This window comes from Protomyctophum bolini, assembly GCF_963924005.1.
Source record: "Protomyctophum bolini genome assembly, chromosome: 6".
NCBI classification, from domain to species: Eukaryota; Metazoa; Chordata; class Actinopteri; order Myctophiformes; family Myctophidae; genus Protomyctophum; species Protomyctophum bolini.
In genome coordinates, this window is record NC_137867.1 from 32,571,195 (window position 1) to 32,596,165 (window position 24,971).

Sequence of the window (24,971 nt, forward strand, 5' to 3'; positions counted from 1 at the left end):
AGACCGCATAGAATAGCATTTGCTCTAACGCTACTTTAATGCTGCATGATAGGTCAGTGAGTCTCCATTAGTGAACGTTAACTTCAATAGCCAGAAACGAGAGAGAGGGCTTTGTCCGGCCTGCTAATCCGTGACCAATTTACATTACAGGTAAAGTAGTGAAAAAATGACAATGTATTTTCTGATTTAACACTGCCATAATATGAATTATTCATATTATTTAATTTATTTTGTTCTCTGGCTAATACTATTGTGGAACGAGTTGCTCATTTCACACAAAATACTGACTGGATGGTCCTTTCAAAGTAAGTAAGCACGGCGATTGGAATTCCCCATTTGACTTAATCAACCTGCTTTGCGCTCTAACAGTAGCAACATATCCTATTATTGTATCCCACAAAACCACCTGAAAGTAAGTAACGCATCAGAATGCAATTGCATGTCTCTCCTTGTTCTCACAGCAGCCGCTCGTAGCCGCAGCCGTACCAACATCGCCCAGGAGGGGGAGACAGAGGCCAGCTCACAAGAGTCCCTACAGGAGGTGATGCCAGAGGAGGTACTGGTGATCTCACTGGGAAACAGCCCTCAGACAGTTCCTGGGATGATGTCAGAGAATGAGGTAATGGAACTTGAATTAATGTACTCATCAGCACACGACATGGTCGACACTGTTGCTGTCAATGTCGTTTTTATTGTGCTTTTTAGATGTACAAATATTTTACAAACCTTTTAACTGCAATTATGTTGGATGTATTTTCTAAAACCATGTTCAAGGTCTTGAACATTGCAACGTTTCACTTGCACTCCCAAAATAGCTAATCACAACGCTTCGCCATGTTGGGCTTGTAAATTGGTTATTTTAGGCGAACATCCCGTATGATCAGGGTTTAGTCTCTCTAGTACATGCTGTTATATTATCAAAAATCAAAATAACTTTATTGGTCAAGTACATTTAGGACATGCTAAGATGTTTCTCACAAACCCATTTTGACATAGAAAAAAACAAACAACCTTGATATTTTGATAATGAATTGTTGAAAGTGGAAGGTAATAATTTGGCTGTTTGTGTGTCTGACCAGGGCTGTAACTTTGTCTACCCACACACTATAGGTTTTGAACCTGCAGATGAATGACAGTGCACCAGGGGACGCTCCTGCAGATGACAACAAGCTGCACGGCAAACCAGACAAAACACTGCGCTTCTCTCTCTGCAGTGACAACCTGGAAGGCATCTCAGAGGGTCAGTCTGAAGGACATGCTAAGACGTCGTCGTTCACCAATTGTTTTTGCTGAAAATGTCAGATCTACAAGCATGCAAACTGAGCTTGTAGGTCTGCTATTTTTGGCAAATGTTCCCCAGAATAATAGGATGCTGAAATTCCAGTGGTTAGATTAAAGGTAGGGTAAGTGATGTTTTTTGGTTAAAACAAATGTTTTTGTTAATTGATAGTAATCATTGCTATAGAGTGTTCAATAACAGGAGTCTCCCCATCTCACCAGCTCTTCAATAAACTGAAAATAGGCCAGAGTTTGAGTATCAATGCTCTATAGCAATGCATACTATCAGAATATAGAGCTATTTAGCCCTTATTTTAACAAAATCACCTATCCTACCCTTACTAAAATATTAATCTTAGAATCCATAAACTAACCATTATTAATCATAGATTCGGAATTTGTTAATAAAAACACATTATTTCCCCCTTATTTTTATATTAGTGGCCTTTTATTAAGGAATACATCTGTTCTTTGCTGCTCAGGGCCATCCAACCGTTCCAACTCGGTGTCGTCTCTGGACCTAGAAGGAGAATCTGTGTCTGAACTAGGAGCCGGGCCCTCGGGGAGCAATGGAGTGGAAGCTCTACAGCTGCTGGAGCATGAACAGGGTGTGTACAGTATGTGTGCTGTGTGAATTAAACTGAAATGGGCTATATGCACACAGAATAACTCTTCCTACTTCCGGGCTGCTTCCCTACTTCCTTCACAGTTGTTACCGATTATACTAATTAAGGCTCTGTTCCATTTAGTGTGCAGTGGTTCTCAAACTTTTTCATTTCAAGGACGCCCATAAATCTGGGAGTGTAACAATGTAACATTTGTACACTCTCAGAGTTACACACCCGTATGGGGCCATTTGGGACCCACTCAAGGACACTTTGAGACCCACTGAGTGTTTCCAGTGAGCCAACATGCCCATTAGCAGCACCCTGACTCTGTTTGACCAGAATGGAACTGAGCCTTCATTAGTATCAGCGCTAACTTCTGTGAAGGAAGGGGCCCAAGTTCTTCCCAAAATGGCATGTGTGCATATAGCCCATTACATTTAAAACAGAAAAAACAACTACAGCACATAAAATGTTTTCTAAATGAGACCATTGGTTCCCTCATGGCCTTCAGCCACCACACAGGACAACCTGGACGATAAGCTACGCAAGTTTGAGATCAGAGACATGATGGGCTTGACAGACGACCGGGACATCTCTGAAACGGTCAGCGAGACTTGGAGCACTGACGTGCTGGGAAGTGACTTTGACCCCAACATGGACGAGGATCGTTTGCAGGAGATAGCAGGTAAATTACTTATGTTGATGCACACACCTTTTGATTAACCAAAGTGATAACCGAGGTGAACAGGCACCTTAGTCAAAATACATAATACATATTATGCGTTGACATTTAAACAAGAATGACACATGTATCATTAACTGCCAGGTGAAACAAGCGCTCTGCGTTGTGCATGTGTCCCCCTTTTCTTTCTTTTCTTCTTCTTTTATTTCTGTAATGTGTATGTTTCTCTGTCACAAACTCGCAGCCGTTGTTTTTGTTCGTTTCCGGCGTTCTTTTGTTGGTTCAATCACTTTTGTTATGGCCAGTTGGCTCATAACATTAGCCACTGTTGTCAGCCGCTCCAGGGCTGCGGCGTTGCAGAGTGTGGGTGCAGACTTCCGTAGTGCAGCGTGTCATGGCTTAGGAGGCAGCCAATCACGACTAGTTCGCTACTACGTGATTGGCGAGTGGTTCAGACTCCCATTGGCTTAGGTGGCGTTTCAGGGCATTGCAGATCGCTTGTATTACAGGAGCTGTTGTATTCCAGGTTTTCACCTGGCAAAAAAAAACAACAAATTGACTAATGTAAATTTGGGTAAATGTCACACCCTGGTGGCTAAAGACTGATATTCCATCAAAGGTCAATAGTTGCCTCTCTGTTGTTGACCAGCCAGACTGCTCAGCTCCTTAAATGGTGCATTTATATAGCGCGCTTTACAGAGATTGTGCATTGCATTCACACATTCACACACACATTCACAGTTCACACACCAATGCCGGAGGAAACCATGCAAGGCACCAACCTGCACATCGGGAGCAAATAGGGGTTCAGTGTCTTGCTCAAGGACCCTTCGACACTAACTCTGGGGGTGCCCGGGTTCGTACTGGGAACCTTGCGGTTCCCATCCGGTCACTCTACCAGTGACCGGATGGGTCCTAGCCAGGAGCCCCCAGCTCCTTAGACCAAAGTTCATGACTTGTCATGTGCGAGTTTTGTGCTAGGGTAGTTGTTATTATTTAAAATGTTCTTACATTTTGGCATTATATTTAGATAAGTATATTATAAGTACATCATAATTGCTGTAGAGGAGTTTCATTTCACTTTGAGCTTTTGTTTTAAAAAAAATTCTGAAACGTAGGCTTGGGCAAAACAGGGCGTAGTGTAGTAATTTTGCAGTTCAGCTACTCTAGTTGACATACCGGTACCTGTACATAAAGCTGCATTTGAGCTTTGAGAGAGCATTTACCGAGTAGAACGCAATATATTGTGTTTGTTCTGTTGGGTCAGAAATTCCATTAAATTCATAAAAAGGTAAAAAGAAGCAAATCACAAGTGTACTTTGATTAACATGTTCCAGTACTTCCGCTTTACTTTAATATGAAAGTAAGAAGTAGACACTGACAGACTGTACTTCCACATCAGCTTCATCTTTTCATCTGTAATTTTCATAAGCGTACAGCAAAGAGAAACCCTGTTTCATTCCACCGTCCCAATATGCCTCTGACAAAATGTGTATGAATAAGTAATTATGTATGCTGTATGAGTTTAGCTGTCATAGAAGACTTATCTGTAAGATGGTGACCAAATTCAGTAATTAAAAACTTCCCGGTGTCACAGGGAATATATCCAAAGCTTAGTTTGAGTTATCCCACTTGCAGTACTGCTTCCCTGCATTGCATGCAAATTAATCCTTAACTTTGCCAGTGTACTGTAGAATGAAACAATGCATTTATGTTTATTATCTCCAGGAAGGGGGATTATGTTTTCGCCTTTGCAGGTCTGTCTACCTGTGCGTCTGCAGCTAATCTCACAAACTACTAGGCTGATTAGCGTTTTTGATTGACAAAGTGTAATGAATTGTTGTATGAATGTACATTCATACAACTTCCAATGTACAAGACAACTAAAATAACAAAAATACACGCACGTGCGCAGTGCGCACGCACACATATGGAACATGTTACAACAACTCAACTGATAGATGATTACAAGTAGGGTTGTGGGGGAGGAAATTGATTCATTTAGAAGGGGCCAGGTCCACTCAGCTCCATATATGGGCACAAAAGGGGCCAGGTCCACATATACAGTAACAGCGGGACAGACACACAGACAGACAGACATGATCTGCAGGGTCTCAGCTGCGTTCGCTTCCTGCGTTTGCGCGTCTTACTGGTGTATGTATGTGGTATGTGCATCTCTCTTTCTGTATGTATGTGGTATGTGCATCTCTCTTTATGTATGTATGTATGTGGTATGTGCATCTCTCTTTCTGTATGTATGTGGTATGTGCATCTCTCTTTATGTATGTATGTGGTACGGTATGTGCATCTCTCTTTATTGCGAACGCAGTGAGCACTAACTATGAGACCTAGCAGATCATGTCTGTCTGTCTGTGTGTCTGTCTGTGTGTCTGTCTTTCCCGCTGTTACGTCACCATGACTCAGCCATAACCATATAAGGAGTCCCCAAAGCAGCTATACGTCCAAAACCCAAATATGTACGAGCTGCGTTCGCTTCCCGCGTTTGCGCGTCTTACTTGTGTATGTATGTGGTATGTGCATCTCTCTTTATGTATGTATGTGGTATGTGCATCTATCTCTTTCTGTATGTATGTGGTATGTGCATCTCTCTTTCTGTCTAATGACGGTGCTCCCTCCGGAGATGGAGGTGTGGTTTTGAGGACAACTGCTTTGAATTGCTATTATTGTTTACTAGTAGGGTTGTAACGATGCATAGTAACTACATTGAAATATCGATTTTAATTTCAACAATCAGTGGAAAGCAATCAACTCCTCCCAGGTGATGATGATAGGCGATTTCATTGATTGAACAGAGGTGCAGGTTTTCAGCCCCCTGCTGGGCAAAATCAGGGCCAGAATCTTTTAATCCGATTTAAAAACGTCTACAGTCTACATTATGCTATGTTTAAGAAACATTATGACACTCACACATAAGGAAGACTTCACCACTTCCTAATTGGTCCTCACTAATGTTAATAATAATAATAATAATAATTAATCTCAAACTTATATAGCGCTTTTCTGAGTACCCAAAGAAGATAAAAAAATCACATCCATGTGAAGTGAGGGACGCTCTTATCATCGTAATATAATATATTAAAGTCTAAGTCATGTTGCTATGATTAGGTGATGTAATTATGTTTTTGTGGTCAGATCAACACATGGAATGTCAGAACAGGTCAGTTCCATATATGGATAATGGATATCTAAGGGTGGCAGCGGGGGCAGTGTCTTGAGTGTACAGGGTTTGATGATCGCCCAGTTCGGCCCGGGCCTTAATTTTCGGGCCTGTTTGTTTTCGCCGGCTGCCGGGCGCGGCTGCACTAATAACTTTGGGGCTGGCCCGTACAGAGTTTAAATGGACCGGTATCGGTGAAAAGGGAGACATCGAAGAGGAAGGATGGATGGGGAAGGATCAATGTCGGAACAGGTCAGCTCCATATATGGAGATCTAAGGGTTTGATGTCAGATGTAGAGTTGCTGGCCATTATTGATGACATAAGTGATCTCCATATATGGGCATTCCCATATATGGGCTTAATATTGGACAGGGATCTCCACCCCAGGCATGACCTTATGGTCATGCCTGGGGTAACAAACCAACCGACTGACGGGAAATGCACGTTTTCATAGTAAATGCGACCTATGGTCACAACGACCTGCGGTCGCTATATATATATGAAATAGCTATCTACAAGCTTAGAATGCATCATGCTTAGTTTTTAAATACACTGAAAATGTATGAACATTTTTCAACATGGAAAAGATTTTGACGATTATGCGAAATAATTGCGATTATCTCAAATGTTTGCGATTAGATGATTATGTAATAATTGTGACAGGCCTACATTTGGGAACCACTGGTCTAGAATATTCTTAGTTGTCAGAATAAGCCTAGCAATGATGGCAAGTTATCTTGGACAATCCAATAGCACAAAACCCCTCTGGTTATTTGACAGACATTCACATGTCCTCAAACGGTTCATGTGCCTTTTGTGCCATTCAGAGCCACGGTGTGTTTGCCTACCTTTTTTCTCTCTCCTTCCCAGTCACTCACACTCATACCTTCTCTCTCCTCTCTCTCCGACTTGCCTGCTCACTCTGTCTCACTCTCTCTCTGACATTCACTCAGTCCCTGCAGTCTTATTGACCTTGGTTCCTTCTCATTTGCATCCGCCATTTTTCATTCTTCGGAATATGGCGTTGGGGGACTTTTCCATCATTAAGTGAATTTACAGCGATTTCCTTATGTGTTTTCTCCAAGGGATTGGGTTATGAGATGCACATTAAATATCCATTAATACCTCATTATCCCACTGATAAGATTACCATGATAATGAGGCAGAAATTCTAATTGTTTCACTTCTTGTTGTGCCGTTCATTTAATCATCCACCTGAAAGACAAGTGCTCTGTGCCCCTACAAGGAAGACTGTAAACACGGACAGCAGGATGGAGCTCTCCCGCCGCCACCACACACACACACACACACACACACACACACACACACACACACACACACACACACACCCTCTCTAACCTGGGCACTGACTTGCATGCATACTGTGTGTGCCATGAAGTGTAAGTGTGTGCCGTACTGAGTGGTGGGGAGGGGGTGTGGCTACCTACAGGTGGAATTCTGATATTCAACTCCTGACCCACCATAGAACTCCCACTCAAACCCAAGATTATTTATTTTTTTCTTCTCTTTTTACCTCCCTCCTCCTTCTCCGCATTCTTCCGCCTAGTTAACCCGCGGTTTCCCAAATGGAGATGGAGGGACGCGGTGCCGATGACTTTGCGGGATGGTGGGTGGGTGGGTGGGCTGGCGAAGGGGGTAATTTGCTTGTGAGTAATGCCCAGCTTAATCAACAGCTCAAAGTCACAGCCCTGGAGGCTGGGGCAGGGTGAGATATTACCATTAACCCCTGACCTTTGGCACAGTCGTATATGTGCCTGTGGGTCCCCCAGCATGAAATGCCTGTGACCTCCAGCTCTCCAATGTGCACTGTCTGTATGTGCACTGTCTCTGTATGTGCACTGTCTCTGTATGTGCACTGTCTCTGTATGTGCACTGTGTCTCTGTATGTGCACTGTGTCTCTGTATGTGCACTGTGTCTCTGTATGTGCACTGTCTCTGTATGTGCACTGTGTCTCTGTATGTGCACTGTCTCTGTATGTGCACTGTCTCTGTATGTGCACTGTGTCTCTGTATGTGCACTGTCTCTGTATGTGCACTGTCTCTGTATGTGCACTGTGTCTCTGTATGTGCACTGTGTCTCTGTATGTGCACTGTCTCTGTATGTGCTGTCTCTGTATGTGCTGTCTCTGTATGTGCACTGTGTCTCTGATGTGCACTGTGTCTCTGTATGTGCACTGTGTCTCTGTATGTGCACTGTCTCTGTATGTGCACTGTGTCTGTGCACTGTGTCTCTGTATGTGCACTGTGTCTGTGCACTGTGTCTCTGTATGTGCACTGTGTCTCTGTATGTGCACTGTGTCTCTGATGTGCACTGTGTCTCTGTATGTGCACTGTATGTGCACTGTGTTTCTGTGGGTGCACTCACTGTGTCTCTCTGTGTGTGCCACTTGCACATAACTGCCCTGTAGGAAAGAAGTCTTGTTTAAAATTGGAGGTTTGCTTAATCTCATGCCCATTAAAACAGGGAATTCCACGGCTGACTAAATGGCACGAAGGCAGGAATGGCATCCGTAGCATTTTTGTCTTTGTTTTTTCCATCGGCCCAGTCTTCATTGGTCAGCTGTTGAATGTTTAGTAATTGTCATGGGAATATCCATTGGTATCTTGCATGAGACTAAGCTAATGTGTTGCCATGGCAAGGCCCTTCACTATCTGAGCAGTTAAGTGGCATTGATGTTGACCATGTACTACTTTCACATGCATCTCATCCTTACACAAAGACCATTTGTGTCAATAGAATTAGTCATTATATTCTATAACTATATTAGGGAATACATAATTTAGAGAGTATATTCTATCCTTATTAAACACCGGGAATATGAGAACCATGTTATCGGAATGATTTGTAGAACCAGAATAGTGTGGTCGGCCAAGACTTATCTTCGAATGTCGCATGTCTAGATTTAATTGCATATACAAATGGTTGTTAAAAACCAGATGTGATATTACTGTAGGTGCCACCCTTGTTGCTGTGACTAGAGCAGAAGTTTACCTACCCCTGATCACAAATGCTGGTCAGATTACAACCCCTACTTAATATTGATCTACAAGATCACAATGCGTCCTATATTTTTTAAATTACATTTTTTTTTAAACATTTTCACCTATGATGACATGCTCAAATTAGGGACACCATGTTGAAACTGAAAGTGGTTAAAACAACAAACAAAGTCATGCTGAGTTTCCCTCTGTGAAATGGATGCTTCACTCTCTCCCCCTCTGTTTCTCTGTTGTTCCCTTAACTCTCTCTCCCTCTGTTTCTCTGTTGTTCCCAGGTGCAGCTGTGGAGAGCATGCTAGGCAGCCTGCTCTGTCTGCCAGGATCAGGCTCAGTGTTGCTAGACCCATATGGATCCACCATCTCCGAGACCACCAGTGAAGCCTGGAGTGTGGAGGTCCTGCCCAGCGACTCAGGTGAATTTACTGTCAACATTTAGTTTAACTGGTAAATGGCCTTTTTCTTAAATATGGCATCTCTCCCTCAGCTGGACGACGTGTGCCCATTCCATTCTCGGATTGTACGCCTTCTTGTCCTTCTGTCGTTGTGGTTATTGTGTTGATTTATGCACTACATCTCCATGACAGTCTCATCTGTGTGCGCGTGTCTTTTTCGTATGTGTATGTGTGGGGGTGGACACACCAGGTGTGGCGGCGCCGCAGTCCATACCAAGGATGTGAGCATGCATCTGTCATCGTGTTTGTGTGCACTTGCCTTGTCTTTCAGGGCAGATCTGTGTGTGCCAGTAAAAGGCAGCTCAGGGTGTCCCTAGAGGGGACCTCCAGGTGCGTTGGCACCTGTGGTGGAGCGGTGGGGGAGAACATGCACAAGGACAGCAGCTGTCCTCAGTCACTTTACATGGTGTCAACCCTTTATGTGTCTAGACTCGCAAACATCTAGACTTTGCCATCACACCGCTCTGATGCTGTGTTCACGCTGCATGCGCGCTTTGAGCTGTGTGGAAGGATTTCCACACATTCTTTGCGGCGCCATTATACCAATCATGTCATTGTGTTTAGGGTAATGTCAGCGCAATCCAATAATTTATAGAGTAGGCTTACTATATCTGTTGGAAAACTAAATTAAAGCACTTTCATCCAAAGCTTTTATTAATGCCTGATTATGTGTTTAAACACCCCCCCCCCCCCCCCTTTTCAAAGTCAGTGTTTCGTGAAAATCGGTGGAGTGCTTTATTAACAGCGTTAAGTGTTTCTTGGAAAGGCCTGGGCCTTATGTTAATTGAAGTAGTACACCATTTCAATATGTGCCACGTCGGAATGACATGCATGAGTGTCTTGATTGCTTTTTGTTCCGTTTGCTGCCCCTGTTCTGCTCTGTAATAGCACTATCTTGGGCTCGCCTGGAGTGGAGCGCTTGTTTCATGGCTAGGCAGCAGAAAACTGCACTCCGAAGAGCACTTCACTGCCGCATTATTACTAACGAGCATGCAAATGAGTACTGCTGTTAGCATGGAGCCTCTGGGTTCGACCCAACAACTCCACTGGGCAGCCAACGAATTGGCCAAACTGGTTTTATGGCTTAATTTAGTCAGTTATAAGATATATGATAAATATAATATATGTATTGTTTTGATTCTATGCCTATGCACTTCTCTCAACTACCCTATAATCCTCTCAGCGAGGGGGAGTTGGAGGAGGCCTATCATTTGTAGAAAACTTTAACAAGTGGTACATTTAACTACGTATGTCCATTATATTACATTGTGCACCTATGATGGGGGAAACTATCCTGTCTCCTGTGACTGTACTGTATGTCTGTCTCGTTTCCCACCATCCTTCAAAAGGAAATGAAAAACGATTGATGTCAAGTATGGATGTGTTTTGTGTGTGTGTGTGTGTGGGTCTGTGTGTGTGTCTATGTTTGTTTTTTGTTGTTGGCAGAAGCCCCTGACCTGAAGCAGGAGGAGCGTCTGCAGGAGTTGGAGAGCTGCTCTGGAGTGGGCAGCACCTCTGATGACACAGAGGTCAGGGAGGTCAGCTCCAGACCCAGCACCCCAGGCCTCAGTGTTGTCTCAGGTAAAGCGCTACCTACTCTGTCTGTCCTGGTTATATGTCCTTCTGTCGGATGACTTATTGATTGCGTTGGTGGGTCGGTTATATATATTGTTTTCTCCCAGTCGCCTTCAGCTCTAGAGGGATCTTGCCTTTTGCCAAGCTGTCGTCGTAAATACGAATTTGTTCTCAAATGACCGGCCTGGTTAAGACAAGGTTAAGTAAAATAAATGAAACTTGTCTCTTTCGCCTTTTCCCCTCCTCTCTGTGTAGAGCAGTCATAATACTGGGAGTGCTTGTTAACCAGTGCATCGGGGTCAGTGTGACTTTTTCACTAGGATACAGGGGTTAATGTTGGTTGTCTTTTACTGTGGGCTCAGGTGGACAGGCTTGTGTTGACATGCATGAAGTAGTATCCCAGATTAAGAAGCCGGCAGTGACGCCCATGGCTCAGCTCGCTTGGGGAAACATCCCAAGGGGCCCCAGTCGATGGATAGTCTGTGCCCGATGATCGTTCTTATCCGTGTCTTTCCCCTCACCCATGGGAGCTTATACGCTACCAATTTAGAGCTTCCAGCGGGCTCCCATCTGAGAGGGACCATTCTGCATACTCTTGACACTCCACGTTCTCTGGGGCTTCCCCAGGAGCCGTCAGACTGGAGCGTTGAGTACAGCAAGTTCCCAGCCTCTGGTGCCTACCTTATTCCAAAGTGAGGCGCCTCACCGCAGAAGAGATTGTTTTTTTTGCTTTGTTTGTCCTGAATGTCACCATAAATCTGTGCTTGTCTGTTTCATGTTGTGTTACCGCCACAGGTATCAGTGCGACCTCTGAAGATATCCCCAACAAGATCGAGGACCTGCGGTCAGAGTGCAGCTCAGACTTTGGAGGGAAGGACTCTGTGACCAGTCCAGATGGGGAGGAGACAGGCCACGGTAGGAGACTGTGGGAAGAGTGTCACCTCCCCACCATGAGTGCTAAGCCATCACTCCACTGTCTATCTGCTCAAAAACAGCAGCAGTGGCTAAAGCTATCAATCCCTGTCATGTCCGCAGCTGCCACCAACTGCAACTACTGTACTTCACTACTTTACTAACTGACTGTGTAGGGCTGTTGCTGTAGTTTACTTGAAGTCAAAGTGGGACACTGAAGACTCGGACAAGGTTAACATTAAAAAAAGTTTATATATTGTATATATTTAATGATGGGTAGCACGAACAGTGGTTTGTTTCTGTACTTTATTGAAACAGAACCTTGAGGAGGCCATAGTTGGGGACAGGCATGGGACGAAAGGCCCTGATTGAATGAAACCTTAGGCTAGGGTGAAGTAGAAGTGAAGATATCCTCAAAATTGGGATTTTTAATCGCTGTATCCTCTCTGGGTCCATTATCCGTATTGTATTTATCCCCCTGTCTCTTATCTGCTCTTATTACAGGAGCACACCATCTGACATCTCCGCCCTCACAGGTGGATTCCTTGCTGGCTATGTTCGATCCCCTCTCCACTGAAGGTAATTTTCTGCTCCCGAAATGTTCAATAGCCAATCCTAGAGCTTGCAAATGAGCGTTATTAAGCCGTGCCTAATGTTGTGGGCTCCACAGAACAGCTTGAGCCCTGAGAAATGAACCTAGAAAGAGCGCCTGTGTCCCTCACCCAAAGTCTTTACCCCACTTAACTGGACAAAAAGAAATATTACCTTTTGTGGCAATGCCCGTTTTCAATTAGCCCATTTAGTGTTCGGCCAGTGTTTTCCTCTATGCCGTCTTTGTTCCTTCTGTGCGTTGCACGGTCGGTGTTGCCGAGTGTAACCGGGAGCTGAGACTATGGTAGCAGCAGGGGCTGTGTGTCTGTGGCAAGGTGAAGGGATGACAGGTTGAGAGACCTCACCCCGGGCTCTTTGGCACAGTCCCCTCATCCCACTGTGCTCATGGCACGAGGTTGCCATTGGAAGCTTTTCAGGAGAGAGTGTCTACCCTTGGAACAGGTGGTCTACCTACACCTAGGGCTCATATCCCACCAACAACAGCTCTGTATCCCCCCCAACCCCCCACTTCCTCAATGTTTCTTTTAGTACTATGCATCAACGATTATCTCACTCACTCTATGCGCTGCACCTAATATTCCCCTGTAAGCTAGTGAATCTACTGTGAAATTGAGTTACAGTAATTCTACTACTCATTAATGTGTTGATAAATAATATATTGGAAGCGATTATGCATTCTAATTCTCCCTCGAGAATCAAGACAATGTATATCGTTGCATTGAGATGTTGAATTTGTTGTGAAATCTTTCCTTTCCTCAGTCATGCAATGCAGTTGAGAAAGAAGTACAGAAAATAATAGGCGTTGACAGAGAATTGAAGAACTGTTGTCTAATGGTTGACATCACAACTCATTTTACTTTAGACTTATTTAGACATTTGTGTCTGTTTTGTTACCCCAGGCTCCTCCACTGGCACCATAGTAAGACCAAAAGTGCACTACGCCAGACCCCCACACCCTCCCCCTGATCCTCCCATCCCTGAGGCTTATGCCCTAGGGCAGGAGCCCCGCCATTCGCTCTTCACACCCCACTGCCTCGCCCAGGCTGAACTGGAACACACCAAGCAGCGGCATTCTTACCCCGACAGGCTGGTGCGGAGCCGCAGCTCCGACATAGTATGCCCAGGCCGCCGGCCTACGAGCGACCCGGGTCTCAACCGACGTGCAGCGGTTGAGGAGCGCGATTCTACCAGTGCTTTTGCATTGGGCCCATCCTCCTCTCCCAGCAAGGACTCCCTGAAAGGAGAGGTAAGTACAGGACAGCAACACTGCAGGGCATGTTTTGCAAACTCAGTGGTAGAGATGATATGTCCTGTGTAGCTCAATGGGTGATACATGCCACTGGCATGACAGCAGTGCTAACATGCCACTTTAACCCTTAGATAAAGGGTTTAATCCACACAATGGGGCAAACATAAATGTATAATGTCAAGTTAAACAATGCATTCACCAAATTATTTGATCATGTGTATAATAGAATTATACATTGTGTATACTTGACATGTATAGTTCTTTGTGTATAACTTATTTCCAAAGGTTGAGGAGAGAAAAGACAGTGATGACGAGAAGTCTGACCGCAACAAACCTTGGTGGAAGAAACGCTTTGTCTCGGCCATACCGAAAGGTAAACGGATCATTCTTTCTCTTTGCTCCAAAAGCATTTTGTTTTTCAACTGAGGTTTTTCAGATTGCACCGTTTCTTTTCGGGACAATGTTTTCCTTGCCTCCAGCCCCCACAAAAAAATAAAAAAATAAATGTTTCCTTAATCACACCTATGACAGGAAATATAACACTTTAAAGAGCATCAGGGAAAAGCGATTTATAAAGCAAGAAAGAGAATGATGATCCATGTTCTCCACTCCATTGCTGATGTTCCAGTTTGAAAATGATGTTTCTTGTTGTTCAAAGTTCCCTCAGAGACGTGTCCAGTCCCCTTTTTCTCCCACGTCTCACTAGCCACAGATTTATTTAGACTTTTCAAAGCTAATCAGTCATGAGAGGGGCTTTAGCTGTATAGATAGCGGGTTGTAGCCCTCCCAGCAGTGCTGTCAGCCAGCAGCTAATGGTCATTAGATAGACCTCTCTGTCATCGACGCTGATAGATGACGCATCTCCTGTTGCAGTTCAACTCTACAAACCATCTTTCATACATCTGTCTGAGAAATAATGAGCTGTGCGTGCACGAGATGACTGCTTATTACTCTTTGAGATAATGACGATGACGGTCCTCGAGTAAACATTAAACCGCTATTCATGAAATGGAGATGCGTGCATGCGTGCAAGAATGGGAGTGCCGCAGAGCTAGAAAGCGTCGGCTCCTCCCATCATGCAGAGTTCATTGTGTTTCTGCTGCTCTGCGTGGAGACGCGTAGACGGTTGTCCCACAGAGCGGCAGCCTATGTGTGCGTATACGTGTCTGTGTGAGTGTGAGTGAAAGGCCAAACCTTATCTGTTGTGTTCCTCACAGTGCTGTATTGGACGGCTGAGAGTGAAGTCCCAGGTAACGCTTCAACACTACCGCCATCATCAAGCCACTAGACTTAGCTGCTAGATTCAGTGGTTGAGCGCCACATTGCTTTGTAGATGTGCTCCTGTGTGACAGATAGAGCTGTGATGTGACATGGTTGCAGCCTGAGTTGACATCCCCAGCCAATCTCTTCATCCAAGCATTCATTTTGTTGGCTGCCATTTTTCTTTTTTACACTGTGTAACCATTCGGCTCTCTGGACTCGATGTTTGCCCCAGTAGGTCAGAATATCGGTGTGCATCCTCTGTTTTGTGAAGGTCCATCAGATACCAGACTGTTGTCCCAAAGAAACGTAGACCACCATTTGTCCTATTAGCACCTTGCCGTTAATAGGATAAGGTCTTGACTTCTTGTCATGGACCACAGTAAGCTTTAGACTATTATTTGCATTTCACCATCTTGGAATTCATGTGCTTTATTTGCAACAAAACGCAGTGCATAGTTGTTTTTGTTTCCTTCAAGTGTACAATGCTATGATTGTTAGTCCCAGTAGAACATACCAAAGATTTACCAAAGTGCATTCCCCATTCCCGATGAGCTGTCATGAGGTGACTCATGACCATCCTCTCATCTAGCGACAGCGAACATGGACTCACCCCTTCCAGCTCACTCATTACACCCCCTCTCTCCTCCGCAGCTCCGATAGCGGCGTTCCGGAAAAGGGACAAGCAGGAGAAAGACGATATGCCACAGGAGCGTGTCCCACAAGGTCTGTCCTGATTTATTGTCATTGTGCTCCCCCTTTTCTTTTTTTGTGCTGAATCAGTGGGGGAATATGTGGACATATGCACAGTGATGGCTTTAACCCAAATGTTGCCCTGTTGTCTTGGTGGGATTTTATCAGATGACCCGCTGCCCAGACAGAGCTCTCAGGCCCAGGCAGCAGAAGACATCCTGGACAAGTACAGGAACATCAAGAGAACCAGCCCCAGTGATGGAGCCGCAGCTGGGGCCTCTTATGAAACTGCAGGGGGTGAGACATGCTATATATGTGTGAATGCAGATGCCTGCATTCACACACGTGGCATGTGTTTCATTCCTTTCCACACACATACCGTATGTTGGAAAAATGTATAACATTGTTGATAACCCTTTTTATTTATACTTTGCATGTATGTCATTAGATCTGTGTGTAGAGGAGAGTGTGCATGATTCTCCCAGAGACGATACTCTACAGAATATGTCCACAGACGACCTGCCAGACTCTGCCAGCCAGACAGCCCAGCAGCATGAGTCCAAGTTCTCTTTCAGGTCAGATGGCACTGCTTATACCCAATCTTTACTTTGTTGTTCGACCGCATCGCTTTCTGAGAATAACAATTTTTATTTTATTTTAAAATATATATTTTGATGAGAAAAGTATAAATTAGGCTGTAGTCTATACATAGATATACAGACCTCTTATATGTTTTTAAAATGTTCTTTTAGGATTGGGTGGTTATTTTTGTATTTGTTTTGTAAATTAAATGACAAACCTTTTTTCTTTTTGAAAATGTTTTCAAGTAAAGGCAGAGCCATAAAAGAAATGCTACTTTACAATGATACAATGATTAAATCCGAACAAATTCTGAAAGAAAAGGCATTGTTTTTTCAGTGATGCCAAGAAGAAGCTGAGAATGGTCTTGTGTTCTGCGGACTCTGTGGCTTTGCCCATCATGACTCCTGCCAATACACGAAACGGGCTGCCTGACCACACAGAGTCTGAAGGTAGTCACAGTTGTTTTGCACCTGGTCATCTTCGCTCCACATTTTCCTACTGCGTTATGTGTAGAATTTATTTGGCACGTGTAGTGGTGTACATACAGGTATCACACCACTATGTCTTAATTTAAGAAACTACTCATAGTCAGATTTTCAGAAGTGGTACTAAGCATAACTATTACAGTAATACCAGTAAGAGGCCCTGAGGGCATGAAGCGACCATCCACCTGGGTGACGGCAGACTGCTGGGTGAGCGCTGGCGCTTTGGCATGCGGGGTCAGATCAACATATGGAATTAATTCTGTACTAGTGGCCATATATGGAGCGTGTCTTGAGTCTATAGCAGTGGTTCCCAAAGTGGGGTCAGGGGACCCCCAGGGGTACCTGAGGGAGTTCCAGGGGGACCCATCTATTTGGTTCATGTTCATAAAGTGCTAAAGTGTTTAAAGCAGTGGTTCCCAAACTTTTTCATGTCAAGGACCCCCAAATTGACACTACTTAGCCTGTGGACCCCCATTTGAAAAGATATGCCAGGGACCCCCATAAGAGAAGACGTACACATTTAGACGTCTGTATACATTTAGACGTCTACATTTAGACGTATACATTTAGACAGTGTCCCCCCGAGTGCCTCCCCAGTGTCCCCCCGAGTGCCTCCCCAGTGTGCCCCCGAGTGCCTCCCCAGTGTGCCCCTGAGTGCCTCCCCAGTGCCTCCTCAGTGCCTGCCCAGTGTCCCCCAGTGTCCCCCCAGTGTCTCCAATAGCAATAAAGGGGAATAATACAAATTAATCTTAATGTATTAATCTTATTAATTAATGAATCAAATGAATGAATTAATCAAAATTGCGGCCTGTGCCCAGCACCATGCCAAAGCTTTTTCCTGCAGGAAACACTGCTTGTGGTTGTAAATATATTGTTATCCGTGTTGCGAGGATGAGGGGGTACCTGGAAAAATATCTACCCCAAAAGGGGTACCTGGTCCAAAAAAGTTTGGGAACACCTGGTCTATAGGGTTTGATGAGGTCAGATCAACATATGGAATGTCAGAACAGGTCAGTTCCATATATGGAGATCTAAGGGTGGCAGCGGGGGCAGTGTCTTGAGTGTACAGGTTTTGATGAGGGCCCAGGTAGGGCCGGGCCTTAATTTTCGGGTCTGTTGTCTTTTTGCCGGCTGCCGGGCATGGCTGCACTAATAACTTAGTGCCCGTCTAGAGTTTGAATGGAGAGGTATCAGTCAAAAGGGAGACATCGAAGAGGAAGGGCGGGTGGGGAAAGGATCAACATATGGAATGTCAGAACAGGTCAGGTCAGCTCCATATATGGAGATCTAAGGGTTTGAGGTCAGTGTCGTGATCTTCATATATGGAGACGGCTATATATGGGGGCGTGACGTGTCACAAGGCTTGATTGACTGACCATATATGGATGCGTGACTGACTGATCGACAGATGGACGGACTGACAGATTTTGCAAGTTTTCATAGTAATCTGCAACCTACAGTCGCAATAAATAATTGTACAAAAATAAATAACATTTACGCTGTTGTTTTTCAGTTATTTAGATTGGAGAGTTTAGAGTGACGGGAAGCTGAAGACAGAGGGGCAAAGACATGAAACGGAGATCTCTAGCCAGAATGCATCTAGTGACATGTGTAGCAATTATGTGGTTCGCACACTGTTGCCTCATTGTACAAACTGCATACACTGTTCAGTTTTGCAAAACATTTTTACCATAAAATTATAATTTGACATGCAGCAATAGCATACGGTACACAACTTCTTCAAAGTGAGCGGTTTTCTCGAGTGACTTGCCTATTCCTTGCAGCAATTGTATTTTAAGGATCTCTCCTACACATTTGGAATCAGGACAATACCAGGCTGAACAGAAAATGACATCCCTTTTCAAATGGCTAACACTGAATCCATAACACAGCATTTCTGCAGCCATCATTCACATTCTTATGTGGAGGCGGCAGGCTGATCTGATTACAGCAGCCGGCCTCTCTCTCTTGTACCCTAGCAGCATGTCTCACACGTCTCCCCTCCTGCCTTCCCCCTTCCCTCTCGCCAGACAATGAGATAGTCTGCTTCCTGAAGGTCCAGCTAGCGGAGGCCATCAACCTCCAGGATAAGAACCAGATGGCACAGATCCAGGAGACCACTCGTTGCGTCAGCCGCTTCGACCCACGGACCTGCAGGAAGCTGCTGGCTGCCATCGCCGAGGATTACAGGTACCTGTCTGGGCCGGGGGTGACAGCCGTGTGGCTTTTTGAAGACATTGTCGTTTTAGCTGTTCTGTATATTCTCTATAGTAGCAAATATGAGAAGCCAGTGGTTTGTGTCTTTTGCAGGAAGAGGGCACCGTATATAGCTTATCTGACCAGGTGTCGCCAGGGCCTGCAGACGTCTCAGGCCCACCTTGAGAGGCTCCTGCAGAGGGTTCTGAGAGACAAGGAGGTGGCCAACCGGTACTTCACAACAGTCTGTGTTCGGCTCCTCCTAGAACATATGGAGGCCAAGATGCAGGACTTCATCAAGGGTATCTCCTCACATCCATTGTTGTCACATCATGATATCATAGTAGCATTGCTCATTAAATGGTTTTGGCAGCAAGCATCCTATAGAAATATAATATTGTCAGGTGGAAACCTTATTTGTCCAAAACCTGTTCTCTTTTTTGAGGGGCTATGCCCAGCTTTGTGTGTACCGGCATAGTGATGATTTGATTGGCTGAGCACAGAATGTGATGTATGATGATAAGAGCGCCCCTCACAAGTGTGATTTTTATTATTTTAAAAAGATTTTTTAAATGTTTTTTTTTTTTTTTTTTTTTTTTACATTCTTGTATGGTATTAATTTACAAAAAAAACTAAGTTGAAATGTTGAGATGGAAGGTTTCTGTCTGATAGAAACACTATTCGGTTTTGCTCGCCCTTCATCAACAGACTGTTTCCTGCAGAAGTTCATGTGTATGTCCCGTATCCATGTTGACTGCATTGTTCTCTGCCTCCCGCCATAGCCTTCCAGGGGTGCACAGCGTCTGATGACAAGACGGCAGCAGTGGAGGATTTTCTGCGCTACTTGTATGGTGCCATGGCCCGTGATGCCATCTGGCAGTATGCTAGCGAGGACCAGCTGCAAGATGCCCAGATGGCTATCGAACGCAGTGTTATGAACCGCATCTTTAAACTGGCCTTCTACCCCAACCAGGATGGGGATATTCTCAGAGATCAGTGAGTATCTAGATCAGCAGTGCCATGCTGACTCTGTCTATCTCAATTAACAGTGATTCAGTTCCATACTCTTACTGGCAGAAATGTGTACTGTAAAGGTTTAAATAGATGGGGCTGTGTTTTCTTTTTTCACTCAATTATCTTCTATTATCTTCCAGGCTTTTCCACGAACATATACAGCGGCTCACGAAAGTTGTAACAGCCAATCACAAAGCTCTTCAGATCCCAGAGGTAACAACCTGATGATCCAACGGCCTCATCAGATGCATCCGAACAGTTTATATAACAGGCCATTATGTCTGTAATGGCTGCTCGACAAAGTGGCTTGAAGTGTTAATGTTATTTTTTTTGTTTTAACCTTACAGGTGTATCTGAAAGAGGCCCCATGGCCTTCTGCACAGTCTGAGATTAGGACCATCAATGCCTACAAGACCCCAAGAGACAAAGTCCAGTGCATACTGCGCATGTGTTCCACCATTATGAACTTGTTGAGTCTGGCCTATGACGACTCCGTCCCTGGAGCAGATGACTTTGTCCCTGTACTCGTTTATGTCCTCATAAGGGTGAGTCCCACTACTCTTAATGCATTACACATTATGCTGAATAGTAAATGCTTTAGCGTTGGCCACTTTTGGATTCTGAAGGTTGAAAATAATCACCCCGGACTATCTGAATCTCCTTAGTCCTTACCTGATATGATTAACCAGTAATTTACACGGTGGTGTTGAGTTTTTTTGCTGGCCGATAACCTGTACCGTGATATTTCCCATATTTCCATATTTATGGTGATAATCTGCATGGGCATAGCGTGTGGCTCGTTCAGCGGCTAATGTGGGGCCCATCCCCGCTTCTCCTCCCCTCCAGGCAAACCCGCCCTGCCTGCTGTCCACCATTCAGTACATCAATAATTTCTACGCCAGCCGGCTGAGTGGGGAGGAGTGCTATTGGTGGATGCAGTTCACCGCGGCAGTGGAATTCATTAAGACCATCGACGATCGCAAGTGAAGCAGAACAGCCACCTGTACGGGCAGACTGTGGGGAAGGAGCCGGGAGACTGGGATACTTCCCAACCAACTGCTCCCTTCCCAACCCAACAGCTCACAGAAAGCTGGCCTTAAGCCTGCTCTCTATTTGTATAGCTGTACATAGCCAGAGACGTTGAGAGATTAAAAAGTATATATGATTACTGTATGTATGTGGACAAATCCAGGTTTTTAGCAATGGTTGAAAGAAAAAGGCCTTGGGGGGATGGGGGGTCCACATGTTAATGTTTGAACTTCAGCTGATTTGGATCATTTCCTTTAATCTCCTTGTCTCTTCTGTCATGTTGTTTTTTTGGGGGTCTGTATTAGATTTTATACATATCCCATGATATTATTCAAACGTTAAATCGACACATGGAAAAGATAATCAGATGAAAAGGGACCATACTTCCATGACATGATCACTGATGGTGTTTGTTTTGTTTGTAATTGATGGGCTTACAGCTTATTTCAAGTGATCTAATGCTCATCAAATGCATTGTAACATGGGGATTTACAGGGCGTGATGGTTACTGATAGTTGGTTGACTCCGTGCTGGTGATTTTCGTACACTGATCAATTTGCAGTAGCCTTGCTATTTAAATGCTAGCATATCAATAGTAGGTCAGCTTCTTTCTTGAAACGTACAATGACATTCATTTACCCCTATTCCCAACACCTATACATCAGTGACAGTTTGAACACAAGGGCCCATATTTGTATGAAATAAAAAATATTTATTTCTATTTAAAGCTTTTGTTTAACTTTTGAGAATGATTTCACATATCATGTTAGGTATTTTAATGAACTTGATAGAAAGGCCTGGATATAAAAGGCACCTTAATGATGACTAAGCCCAAACTGTAGGTGGGGTCAGTGGGCATAGATACAGGGTCATTGCTGAACTGCTGTGCACAGTGAGTAGTGTTCGTTTTTAGTTTTTCTCCCTTTTTTGTTTTAGGGGGCGGAGGGGGTGTTATTGAAATTATATTGAAATTAGTGCCTTTAAGATGAGGTGCTTCGTGTACAGTAAGATTTATTTTTTACAAGGTTCCCTTTTGTGTTTTCCATTTGTGCTTGTGATCCAACATTACATAAAGCAGCCACCCCTCCTCTGCCCATGGTCCAGTCACACATCTCATTGAGAGAAACCTCTGTCCAGCTGTCGCAGCAAAAAAAGGGGAGGGGGGGGGGCGGCAGCACAATGTTATGGTCATACACGGATTGTTCCCTTTAATGCAATAGTGCACTGGTTTTGTGAACAATAACATGTATCCCCCTATATTATAGATCCCTACCTCAGAGTTGAAACCAATGAACCTGATATCTCAATCTGCGCACAGTAAACCCTCATTGGTTGGCAACAGAGAAACGGATCATATTTGCACTGTTCAAGTATTTGCATGTTAGAAAGGTTAGAGTTGGACTGAACTGCTGTGATGGTAGTTCTGTCGAACGCAACCCTTCTCAACTACCCTTGCTTATTGAACAAAGTTGTTATTACTGAGCTATCAGTATGGACAGAATAGTGATTGGATTAGCTCTACCTCCTCAGTTCAAGAAAGGGACTCTTCTTTATGTGCACTTATAACTTTTTTTGTCTTACCCACCCCACCCCTTCCATTGGTAGTAGAAGCATGACTAGAATTTTCAAATGAACAAAGCTCCTTTTTCATGTAAAATGCATATGTCCTCTGCCTCTTGTGGTGCACAAATGTGCCATATGCAGTATATACCATAGTTTAAATAATTATGCTTTATACTTACCTATAGCACCCCTTTCCAAAAACATCCGTTTTCTGCAGGAGGCACAGGGTACTACAAAATATAAATGAGGCTTTAGAATTTAAAAGTTTGATCTGGCAGCGCAGACTAATGTGTGATAAAACATGTTATGTGTAATCTGACTTGCAGTGAGGTTTGTCTATAGTGAATGTATGAGAACACTTTAGTGAGTGAGATTGGCTGAGCCCTGTGACTTCTTGCATGTTATTGAATGGTCATTGTACCTTCTCACCCAGGATAAACCGTACAATATGATTGGTATCTGCCACAGGCCAGTAATTGATGCTGTGAGAGGATGTTGAGTTTCTTTTGTGTCCTTCCGCCTTGAAGCTCATTTATTTGTTTTGCACAAACCAGATGTCTCCTAAAATTTTACATGGAACAGTCTTTTTAAAATGTTATTATTTTGTTTGTTTTCTTTTTTTCCTATGTTTCTGACAGACTTACTGTATACCCTTTATTAAAGCCACAGTCATTTGCCATAAGCATAACATTGTAATTTGATGAATACTGTATTGAATGGGTATTTAGGCTAATTATAGGATCTGACTGTTACACTTTGTCTATTCAAGGTGATGAACATTTCACTTCCAATGGCAGTCTTGGTATTTGCAAATATGTTTTTTGTTTGTCTTTTGTTTTTCTTATTCCCCAAAAGTGAAATATGCACAGTCAATGTATGTGCAGTAATCAGTTTTAGGAGACACCAATGTACTGGAAAATGATGCTGAGGGTCATATCTATACTAATTAAGTCTATGATGTCACTTTAATTAGATATCTACACAGTATGTATAGATATATATGTATACGAACAAATCAGATGAAATTATTCAGAAGTGTTTTGTGTTTCAGTGTTCCCAGATAGACCTACTGTAAGCTGACCAAAGCTGTTCTTAACCTGAGTAAAATACTGTTCATAGGCCTACTTCATAAACTATTTATGCACGGGACAAAATTAACACCTGAGGCCAAATTCAAGTAGGCTCCACATGGCAGTCATAGCAGACCTGCAATTTCAGCATTGATTGTATGCAAACCACTGGACAGAGATGTAACAAAAGATTTAAGTAAAGTAGATGGACCACTGATGGACAACTGTTCTTTAAAAAGCCTTAAGCCCGATTCATACTTTCGTCGCACGACGGTGACACGCATCGACAAATGGCGTAGGCTATGTACAAGCTCACCACGCGTTGAGCTTGAGGCGCGTGACACCGTCGTACTATATAGCATAAATTCGGCTTCACATAGCCCTACTGCACTCTACTCACACTACCTGACCTGTAGGCTACAATAGAGGTGAAAGGCTGGAAGCGAATTTTACATCTTACATTTAATTGTAAGCTTGCACAATTATGACATGCGGGGGGAGGCGATGTGTCTGTTACTGTGATTTATGCATTACGTAATTCTTAAAAAAACAAAACAAAAAAAAACAATAAAATAGGTTTTCCCTCCCTCATGTCCTGTAGCAGTCTTTTAACAATGTGTGCTGTGTGTGTCTGTGTGTGTGTGTGTGTGTGTGTGTGTGTGCGCGCGCGCGTCTGTCAGTGTCATACTCACAGTATGTGTGCGCGTGAGTGTGCACATATTTTGTGCAGACACTGACATGTGCTCATTGTAAGGGGGAGGACATCACTTATGCACACGTACACTAATGTTTCATTATTCTGCGACTCCTTGTTCAGTGGGAGGTATATGTGGTCGACACGGCCACACAAAAGATGTATGAAAATTTATGCATGGAATATAATTGTTAGTGGGGGCAGTGGAGCAGGATCAGCCCATCTTCCAGCCACAAATAGCAACCTCTCGGCAAACATTTAATTACTGCTGACAAGTGTACAGCGGATTGTAATTGGAGATACCCCCCTCCTCATCTAAAAGCTCCTCTTACTCCACCAATTGCCTTCCCTAATAGTCATCTTTTTTATCATAAAGTTCTTCGTGGGGTGCACTGAATCCCCTGATGATATCTCCCAATCGTTAATTTAAATTCAAATTTTTGATGTGTGAAGTTAATTAGTTCAAGCCAATGGCTAGATTGGCCTGATTTGGAGATTGGATATTTTGTTTAGGTGGCACTTGGCTGGCTGACTTGAGATCCGTGGAGGATTGGAGTTTCCCTTTTCTTTTTTCTCCTCCGATAAACGGCACAAGGATTATGGGCAGAGCAGACAGTAGGCCTACAGTATAGTTGATTGGTGGCTGCCTGTCTCCATTTGTGTAGGCTACATAGAGATGATGAGAGGGCGCAGGATATCGCGCAGATTTGACCTGATATTACCTCCGCTCACTGCACTGCAGCAATGTTTTACTGGTGATAGTAGGCTAGTTGAGAGAGTAGAATCAAATTGAGAATATCATGGGCTTCATCTCTGA

At 43.9% G+C, this 24,971-nt stretch overlaps 1 protein-coding gene across 5 annotated transcripts in view; it reads left to right on the plus strand.

Moving 5' to 3' along the window:
- The window catches only part of gapvd1 (GTPase activating protein and VPS9 domains 1), a 38,209-nt gene extending 14,163 nt beyond the window's left edge, over positions 1-24,046 (plus strand). For 2 of the 5 annotated variants that reach the window (XM_080766557.1, XM_080766560.1), the window contains 20 exons: positions 462-619; positions 1,111-1,240; positions 1,761-1,886; positions 2,398-2,571; positions 9,044-9,181; positions 10,667-10,801; positions 11,591-11,710; positions 12,212-12,286; positions 13,219-13,565; positions 13,854-13,941; positions 15,483-15,554; positions 15,690-15,818; positions 15,970-16,096; positions 16,440-16,552; positions 18,619-18,778; positions 18,899-19,086; positions 19,567-19,780; positions 19,939-20,011; positions 20,146-20,343; positions 20,645-24,046. In XM_080766557.1, the coding sequence (XP_080622683.1) occupies positions 462-619; positions 1,111-1,240; positions 1,761-1,886; positions 2,398-2,571; positions 9,044-9,181; positions 10,667-10,801; positions 11,591-11,710; positions 12,212-12,286; positions 13,219-13,565; positions 13,854-13,941; positions 15,483-15,554; positions 15,690-15,818; positions 15,970-16,096; positions 16,440-16,552; positions 18,619-18,778; positions 18,899-19,086; positions 19,567-19,780; positions 19,939-20,011; positions 20,146-20,343; positions 20,645-20,785 (2,906 nt within the window). In that variant the 3' untranslated portion in view covers positions 20,786-24,046. The remainder of the gene's footprint in view (positions 1-461; positions 620-1,110; positions 1,241-1,760; positions 1,887-2,397; positions 2,572-9,043; positions 9,182-10,666; positions 10,802-11,590; positions 11,711-12,211; positions 12,287-13,218; positions 13,566-13,853; positions 13,942-15,482; positions 15,555-15,689; positions 15,819-15,969; positions 16,097-16,439; positions 16,553-18,618; positions 18,779-18,898; positions 19,087-19,566; positions 19,781-19,938; positions 20,012-20,145; positions 20,344-20,644) is intronic. The other 3 variants (XM_080766558.1, XM_080766561.1, XM_080766559.1) reach the window with 2 other exon arrangements.
- The last annotated feature ends 925 nt before the right edge of the window (positions 24,047-24,971 follow it).